At 36.3% G+C, this 9,655-nt stretch overlaps 1 protein-coding gene across 1 annotated transcript in view; it reads right to left on the bottom strand.

Moving 5' to 3' along the window:
• LOC108293950 (dedicator of cytokinesis protein 4-like) overlaps positions 1 to 9,655 on the bottom strand; it is a gene marked incomplete at its 5' end in the record, with an annotated part of 85,572 nt that overhangs the window by 55,032 nt on the left and 20,885 nt on the right. Inside the window, 4 exons of the mRNA XM_037733889.1 lie at positions 2,727 to 2,787; positions 3,670 to 3,765; positions 3,910 to 3,936; positions 8,438 to 8,523. Of these exons, the coding sequence (XP_037589817.1) occupies positions 2,727 to 2,787; positions 3,670 to 3,765; positions 3,910 to 3,936; positions 8,438 to 8,523 (270 nt within the window). The remainder of the gene's footprint in view (positions 1 to 2,726; positions 2,788 to 3,669; positions 3,766 to 3,909; positions 3,937 to 8,437; positions 8,524 to 9,655) is intronic.

Raw genomic sequence — 9,655 nt, 5'->3', positions numbered from 1 at the left:
AAAAAAAAAAAAAAAAAAAGAATTGTTGTACCATAAACACAAGTCTAAGAACTCCACAGCAGGCTTTTATATTATTAAAGGATGATTTGCTCTAATAGCTTTCTGGTAAGAAGCAGCTTTGAGAACAAAACAAGTAATCATTCTAAATAAATAGTTCTCTTAAAAAAAAATCTCTCCAGTCAGCAGATGATTATCTTCCAAATGTCTGACAAAGTGTGAGACACAAAGAACAAAACAATAATTACATTTCCTGGTATTAGTCATGTCAAATATTACCCTTTGTTTTTTTTAAACCAATTTAACTCTGATCTTGTATGGGATGCCAAAGCTCTCTTGAAGACAATCTGGAATGGACCCTCCAAAAAGTTAAGAGAAGTCTCTAAGAGGAAGTGAGTAGTTGAAGAGAACCACATTGCTAATAGAAATCATCAAGAACTTTCCATATGGAATAGAAGCCAAAAAGATTATCTTCAAAGTGATATATTTGGTTCTTTAATACATATTCTTATGCTAGTTTGAAATAAGTAGAGCTTTCAAAGTGTTAAAATTTTCTAGAAGAAGTATTCTGGGTTAGTGCAAAACTATCAGGATAATGTCTCAAGTGGTTAGTAATGGAGGCACACAATTTTACTATATTAAATCTCAGGTGTATTCCTACTGGGAGACTGAAGCAAATACATTAAGGGCAGAGTATTAATTCTTTCATCCAAGGAAGTAATCCCTTCTTTTATACCAACTGAGGAAATGAACATAAGGTCTCCATTTATTTATTCATCTCCAAATGGAAGGTACTTGTGAAAGAAGATGGAAGAATGGAGAGGATTACTTTGGGGAAAGGTAAAGGCTTTGCTTTGAGGTTATTTATGAGACTTTGTGCCTGGAGTTGAGGTAGAGCCAGGGTTAAGAAAACAGAAAAGACGTAAAGCTCATCAAGCACTTAGCTTTTCTCTCAACATTGACACACAAGCAGGATGTAACTCAGGCTGAAGGTCTTGACTGTGATGAGAGGCTGGCAAAAGCAGGTAAGAAACTGGAGAATCGACTAGGAAATTTAAGAGAGGGAATGACTATGTTCAAGGTTAGAAATGAGTACTGACAGCAGAGGTCAATGGTCTGACCCAGTAAGCCTAGGCTGATGGTCTGCAGATTACTCTTGGGTCTAACAAAAAAATTATGTCAGTGAACAAGATGTGGCCTCATAGAGGATGCTTAGGTCTCACTATTTTTAGGGACTGATATTGGAGGTGGAGATGTAACAATTAGATTAAAAATGCGGAGGAGGCAGTGGGTGTGATAAAGACAGATATCGTCAGAGACTCAGAGATGAAGAGCAGTGCAAGAAATTAGGAAAACAGATAAAAAGACAGTCACAAGTAAGCAGAAACCCTGAGCTTTGAAGAGGGACTGTGACAGGAGTAGACAAAGTAATACAAAACAAAACAAAACAAAAAGACTGAAACTGATGAGCTAAGATGAAATTGAAGTGGCACAAAAAAGAATTTCAAGGTGCAAGCAAATAGAGAACGATATGGCACATGAGGAACTCAAATGATCAGAGTAAGGATAAGAGTGACTCTGCAAGTACTTGGAATATAATAGATGGCAAGGATTCATTTATTCTACAAAAAATAAGAAAAAGAAATCATGAGATTCACAAATATATAAGTAGACTTTTCCTGCATTTCATATTTTCCCATACTGATCATTTGAGTTCCTCGCGTGCCGTATCGTTCTCTATTTGCTTGCACCGTGAAATTCTTTTTTGCCCCACTTCGATTTCATCTTTTCTTAGCTCATCAGTTTCAGTCTTTTTATTTTGTTTTGTTTTGTTTTGTTTTGTATTACTTTGTCTACTCCTATCACAGTCCTTCTTCAAAGCTCAGGGTTTCTGCTTTCTTGTGACTTTTTACCTGTTTTCCTAATTTCTTCCCATCCAATTAAAGGAACTTATCAAAAACTTTGACTTGTTAAACTATGAAAAATAAATGTCTAAATGTAGGGCCATTCCTTTGCTCTGTGGTAAGAATACCATTCTATTTAATATAGTTATGTGGCATTTTATATAAATTTTGGTTTGCCCAGGATAGCTTTGGATTAGCCTGTTATCTTTACAGAATGTTAATTTTACCCTCAAAAATGTCCTGTTTGGTCATCTTAGTTATAAAGCAAACTTTAACAAAAGTGCTATTATGAATTCAATTTACAAAAAAGATAGAATGAAAATTAGCATGTTAAATAGAAAACTGTCATTTGTTCACAAAAGACGAGATCACTAATATTTATTAAAACGTGGACTGCATATCACTCTCTGAGGAAGGAAAAGAAGGACAGAAAGAAATTGCTAGACAAAAGTAGAAAGACCTCTAGCAGGGGACACAGTGCTTTTTCCTAGGATAGCAACAAGACTCTAGGAGGGTGAAGCAGTGCAACCGGGGAACCCAATGGCATCACTCTGGAATCCCACAGGGGTCTCTTATTAGGGCTGTGGGGAATGCAGGGGATGCACTTTGTAATGTCTGGGGCTGAGGATTTCCTGGGCTTTCATTTAATCTGCGGCTCCTATGCTTCTTTTAGAAACACTTGCAAATATTAAAAAACTCTTCTAAGAAACATCACATTTCAGATTAAACACCAACAAAACACAGTATTTCTAAATAAAAAAAAAAAAAAAAAAAAAAAAAACAAGTATTAAGAGAAAAGGAGAAAAAAAGGAACCGTTTACTAACCAGAAGGCTAACCGTGCAGCCAATCTTTTTGCCATCTACCTCTCCCATTTTCATGCAGTCCCTAAAAACAAAAAGCAATAGTCAGAACTCAGAACTTCCTTCCTAGGGACAAACACAGTTTGTTCTTTTTTGGGGAAAAAAAGAAAGGAAGGGAAAAAAAAAGCCACTTTTAGAGACCAGAAGCAATTTGCGTTGCAAGCGTCCATTTAGATACATGCTCCAAGGACTGATAATCTCTGGGGAACTGGGGAGTCAGAGACTCCCAGGCATCAGTTTCTGTTAAGAATTTCATTGCCACATCAAGATTATGCTCCCTCTCAGTGGACAGAGAGCTCAGGAAGTTAGAGGAGTGAAAGTGTGTTACTGTCCACTTCCTACAGTGGGGTGAGAAGTGGCTGGTAGCCTGGCCATTAGCAACAAGAATGAGGATTTCATTCCTGAAATAAAACCAAACCACCATGCATTTAAGTGGAATGAACTACTTTAACAGTTTAGATAACATAAAAATAATAATTAAATAAAAAGGTCCAAAGAAGGTGACAGGGTTTCATCCCACTGACATCCCCTTTATAAGAGAATAGCATGATTGTACAACACTGTTACATTATTTTCACCCTAAAATGGATAGAGTCTACTGGTACTAGTGGCTGAGTTTAAACACCAAAATAAAGATTCTTCTTTTTTTTTTTTTGAGAACTCTCAGGGATTCTGAGAATCCTCTCAATTCACCAATACTTCAAACTAACAAAAAACAAAATAAAAAAGAAACAAACCCCCAAATTAACAGCTCTGAACCAGCTGGCGAAAAGTTCATTATCTTAGTGCACCAGGTTCCGTGGTCTGATAATCAACTGAGGACTCACGTGAGTGGAATTGTGATTGTATTCTATCTGACTTTCTAACTGTAGTGCAGCATATCTGGAAAACGTGCGATTTAGCTTACCTGTAATCTAACAACCTCTCCATTAGACGAGTTACAGTAGCAATTAATGAAACGCCACTTTCCCGCCATGTTTCCCGCTCAATTTTCTTTAGTAGACTGGAAAAGAAAGAACCCAGGGCATTTTCAACATTTATTTTTATCAGTCACCATGACAACCATTTTACTTTCATCAGTACCTTAAATGCCTTAGCAACCACTGCAACATCTCACAAGTAGCACAATTTGCAAACAATGTCTTACCTAGGATAGGGACCAAATAGTGGAATTCTAATCCAGGAAGCATTGACAAAGCAAATTGATTTTCAGATTATCCAAGTCATAAAATACAAACACATGCATATAATCACATTTTCAAAATACACAAGCATCTCACAGCTCAAAGACATTTTTTTTCTAGCTTCTCTCTTACACTAACAGAGGCTTGAGTCTTACCACATCAAATAACACTGCAAAAAGGGAAAACAGGAGTGCCTCCAAGTTTACTTTCAAGCAAGATCTTGCTTTATTCACATAAAAATATTTTCCTACCTCTCAGTGGAATGCATCTTCATCCAAGCAATTTTACTGCAATGCAACTGCTACAGGAAAATCCTTGTACAGACGGTATGACGTTTTGCGTTTTTTCCTTTCACTTAACATTTGCCCACTCAATACATATTGTACTATCTGTGCACTCACTCAACAGTTTCATTCATTTTGTCACTAATCACAGAAGATTTTCTATGTGGTTGTTACAGCAGATTGATGACAAGTACCAAACCACATCTCTCCTCCTACATTTCCCCTAATCCTAAGCACCTTGGAGCAGAGATACTACGTAAACACAAAATAACAACAATCACGATAATTAGAATCTGTGTTACTTTCACTCCCACCTCTCAGCAAATTAACAGCGTACTTTGCAAAGGCTTTATGACTGAACTTTCCCCAAAAGATAAAGGTAAGAACATAAGCATGGCAATATGTAGATTGTTTCCTGACTCTCCAAATTTAATGATCCTCATTTGTGTCTAAAATCTTATTTGTCTTTCACCTTAGTTTCAGGAATAAGAGAGAAAACATTTCTTATAAGTACAATCTAAACATAACATATAGGTACTTAGTTCAAAAATAAACATTAAAGAAGAAAGCTGTATTGTCAAAGCTTTCTCTTGTCTGTGGCTATGTTCTCTCCCAAGTTTTCTTTCCACCATCCTCCCACCTCTTTCTCTTGTGCCTAGCCTTCTGTCTTGCCTTCTCCTCTGTTTCCTATGCATCCCTGGTCCCATTTTTCTCGTTTACACTAAACTGTTTCATAGGTTAAGGGTAGAGACTGCATATGGAAGGGATGGAATCTGCCCTGACCAGTCCTCCAGAGGAAGGTCCCCTAGTTTGTTTAAAATGTGTTTTCTTTTAAAAACCTCTGAACAGCACCTGTTTCAGGCTTAAATTGCAAATTGGTATTGAACTCAAATGAAAATCTGTCTGCCAAAAAGCAATGCAGAATGATGTAGAAATTTCCCCATGACAGCCCACACCTCATATTCTTTAGAGGCTGAAAAACAAAGAACTCAAGTTAAGTAATAATTCTAAAAATACACGGAGCCTTCTTTTATGGGCATAAGTTTCATTAATTTGCACAGACTTCTGATGGAGTAAGAGCTACATAATCCTCTTGAAAGAAGAGGCAAAGTTCTGCACAGCCTGTTTCCTTGACTAACTCAAGACCAAATGTTAGGACTGAGTCTAGAACCCAGATTATCTGTGTGCTCAGCCAGCCTTGTTCCCTCTCTTGGGAAGCTTGCCATTTCCCTGTTTACCTGATACAAACTGAGAAAGAGAGGCAATCAGCAAGAGGAGAAGAGGTAACCTGGGTGAGAGTGGGTATTTTCATTTGCTCCATAATAATGCCCATGTGCCCACAATGAGCATACAGGGGGCCCTAATAACAGTGAAAACTGGTTTCTCATTGCTAATTGATAAGGCTGCTCTGTTCTATGCAACAGAACTTCATAACACTTGGGAGCAGGATAAGCCATGGCCCTGCAGGGATGACGCTGCTCAAGAGGTTTTCACTCTGTGAAAGGAACCTGTGTGTGTGTCGGGGATTTGACCCTTAATCTTCCTCTCAGTATCATAACGGGGTTATGTGGAAGTCATCACTCTAATATGTGCATGCTCTTTTTAATCCAAAGAGAAGAGTTAGAGATGTAAGGTATGGTGTCACATAATGAATTCTCTGTCTCCAAACGATAATTAAATGTGTGATCACTGAAAATCTTTGAAATAATGTGGAGTCTTATTGAATTATTTAGAAGTACATAGGAGAAGGCAGAGTGAAAGACTAAGAAAGACTTCAGATGAATGTTACTTCTTCTGGAAAGCGCCTTTGGAATCCCCAAGACTATAGGTAGACCTACTGTGTGCTCCTTTAGTACAGTCACTGCTGCATCCCTAGCCTTGGGGAGTGTCCAATAAATATACAGGAATGAGCGAATCAAGGGGAGCCAGGAGAAGCAGAATTTAGCTGTGATACTCTATTCTGGATATTGCATATTGGTGTCTATAATCTAGAATTTCAGTGTTATCAAAATGAATAAATCTTTTTAAAACTTATTTCAAAAAAATGCAGTAGATATTAATGAAGATAACGTTTGGGGTTAGGGAAAGACAAGTTGAGTTCTTAGGCAGAAAGGTACTAGACAAATTTAAAGTCTTACTCCAAGGGGGCCATTTTGGCAAGCACTACAATTTAGGAAGCAGTGAGCTACTTACAGCTTTTCAGCTTCAGAACAAATTTTAAGAAGTTTTAGACATAAATTACATGGAACAAACGAGAATGTGTACCATAACAGCATGTGTTCCTAATTCATCATGTGTGCAGTGACTCATTGTGATTATACTAATTCATTGTGATTTCTGTTGCCAAAAAAGCAATTTATTGTTTCCTGAAATAAAGTAAGATTTGCACATTCTTTCTTGTGCTCGGGTAGTAATGATACTTAAGTATCACTTCAGATTTGATTTATTCCCAATATGCTGATTACAAAAGCATGAAAGAAAATTATTTATAGTAGCATTTCTAGTAATATTCCAAAAATCAACAAAAGTATAAAAATCTCTACTGAATGAAGAAGACACTTTAAAATAGTCCTAATTATAGAGGCTTAATATTTTAATTATTGGTTTGATTCTAATGTCAAAGTACATCTTCTATTTCAAAGTCATATTTATACACAAGCAATCAAAACTACATACTATCAAGCCTTTGTTAAAGTAGATAAGAGGCATTATAGAACTATGTGAGTATTTATTAATCTTGTGAATTTGTTATAATTAATCATAAATCTCAAGAGATTCATTTCACTGAGTGCTTTCTCATTTTGGTCCTTTGTTCAAACCACAAACTAGTAGCTGAAATGAGAGCAGTTTTCAAAAGCAATTTATTATACTGGATGAGATTTTAATCAGCATTCTTGCTAAACTCCAGCTGTCATGAAAGACTGAAGCTTTGTACACTAGAATGAATGAGGTCTGGGTGAATAATTACGAAAACTTCTGGTTTAATTACGATATAAGAAAAAAATGATATTGTTCAGAATCCAGTACAAAGAATATATTTTATCACCCACCACTACCACAGGAAATCTCTATACCTTCTTGACTTTTCCTTTTAATGTAATTTTCCTAAAAGCTTCAAGATAATTTTTAATCAGGCAAGCTGAAATCTATCTAACCTATTAGTCACTAATAATATTCTTCAAGCCTTTATGTTAATGTTTCTAGTGCTGTAAATTCATGATCATAAAATGAATTACAAAGTTTTGCACGTGGCCATCAATACTAAAGCACTAATATTTAGTTTTAGGTGATACTTGGGCATAAATACAAATACAAATATATTTTGTCATACAAAAATGTGTTACTGAATGATTTTGTACTTTCGAAAAAACTGCAAACATTTTTCAAACACAATAAGAGAATTCTTCTTTCTAAAAGAAACACTTTGCACATGTGTTAGATTTGAAAATGACTAAGATCCATAGGAAGCTATAGAGACAACAAATGCCAGAAGTGAAATCCCAAAGCACTAAAACATTCTCACTGTATCTTCTGGCCATCTAAACACAATGCATGAATACTTGGTACAAGCAATTCATCCTGTGGCTATGATCGAATTCTATGGGTAGGGCCACCTTAAAGTCTCTTTACAGCATTCCATTCTTTCTCTATCTTCCATAAAAATCCAAAACACATAATTTACTACAAGTGATTTACTTCTGTGATATTCTAATAAAAAACATTTAGGACACAATTAATGCTGAGTGAACAATCAGTATCAATGAATTAAATCAGGTGTTGAAGAACAGATGCAAATTAGGTTAATTTTCCAGTAGCAAATCAGCATCAGTATCTTGCTTTGGAAAATGGTGCACACAAACATTACAATCACATGCCTTTTCTCCTCTCCCACTTGTAACCCCACTTAAAATCATTATCTTACAGCAATGATTTTAAAATTATCAGGCATGAAAAGAGTGAGATTTGTTATGTAACATAAGTGACCTGTCCTAATCAGAGATTAAAATAGGGAGACATTCCTAATCATCAACATAATAAGATCCATTCGCCAGAGTTAGGCAATTATCCTTTCACACTCCACAAAGACAAAGCATTCCTGTGAGACCTAAGCTGCCTTTGCAGCTCTCAGCTACTGTGGTGCAGAGAGGCTCAGTACTGACACCAAATCCCCAGAATAGAAACAACTTGAGATAAACATATTACTCACATACTGTTGAAGAGCTCTCGGTATGTTTCGTCACCTTTGCCTTCTGACATCAGGCTATCCAGTTTGTCAATTAGCTTGGCTTCCACCTGAAACATACCCAAATATTACTCTCTTTCCTCCCCTTCACAAGGATTTCTAGGCAAGTTAAAACGTATTTATTTATGCCAAGGAAAAAGCTATGGTAAATTCTGTGAAAGTGACATTATCAGCTACGGTTAATAGCAGGCATCCCTTTGGAATTCTAAGGGACTAATCTAGAGGGAGTTATATGACTTCACACTCCCGGCTGGGTAGCGTTTACTGCTGCCAAAGACATCTATCTATTTGTTGATTCAAACACAAATGCTTGCAGCCCAGTTTAAATGCTTGAATTCTTTTTTAGGAGCTATAAAAACTGGCAAGTCCTGTTTCTTTTCCCTTTTTTTTTTTTTTTTAAACATCGCTATATATAAGGACATCAGGAAACTAACATATCCACATACATTAATTTAAATCTTTGATGTGTTTTACATCTATTTTCTTTCTCAAAACAGTTTGAGGTTGCACAGAATCTTTGCTGAAGTTGAGAACTTGCCTTATCCATGTACAGATGGTAGATCCATAGAAATAGTCTAAGTCAGCAATAAGCAGCAAGAGAAAGGACATATTTCCTGAAAACTGTAGTCAAAACATTTATATTTTCCAGGATATAAATCCTTTGGAACTTGAATATCAGGAATGAAAAAAAATATCCTTTCATCTATCTGAGTCAGAAGAGACAGAAAATGAAAGACTTCTCTATGGCCAGGGAAAGTTAAAACAATTAAGGATTGGGAGGAATATTTGACTTTGTCAAAGGACTAAGCCCAATTATTCCTTTAAACTGAATTTCAATCAAAAGATAAAGGGGAAGAAAAGTGGGTTTTTCTTTCCTAAGTACAGTTTTTAAGTAGTCTTTTATTCACCTATTAGTTTTTTTGAAAATAAATGTGTGTATTGATACAGGGGAAACGCCCATGCTTTTGGCCACAGGAGAGTTCCATGTCTGCAGTCAGATTGCTTGACCAGTTGACAATCAGTCCTGAGATTTGAGAGAGGCTTTCTTTGGAGAAGCATGAGGAAGTGCCAAATCCCGTGGGCACACAGGTTTGTGCAGTGACTCTGTGAACAGACAGTAGGCCTACTATCTCCAAATTGAAGGACCTGGCAGGCCAAAAGCAGTGGATTCCTTAAGAGATC

Source organism: Cebus imitator, unplaced genomic scaffold (genome assembly GCF_001604975.1).
Source record: "Cebus imitator isolate Cc_AM_T3 unplaced genomic scaffold, Cebus_imitator-1.0 Scaffold554, whole genome shotgun sequence".
Lineage (NCBI taxonomy): Eukaryota > Metazoa > Chordata > Mammalia > Primates > Cebidae > Cebus > Cebus imitator.
The sequence above is the reverse complement of the archived record's forward strand: the minus strand, read 5'-3'. Positions and strand labels throughout refer to the sequence as shown.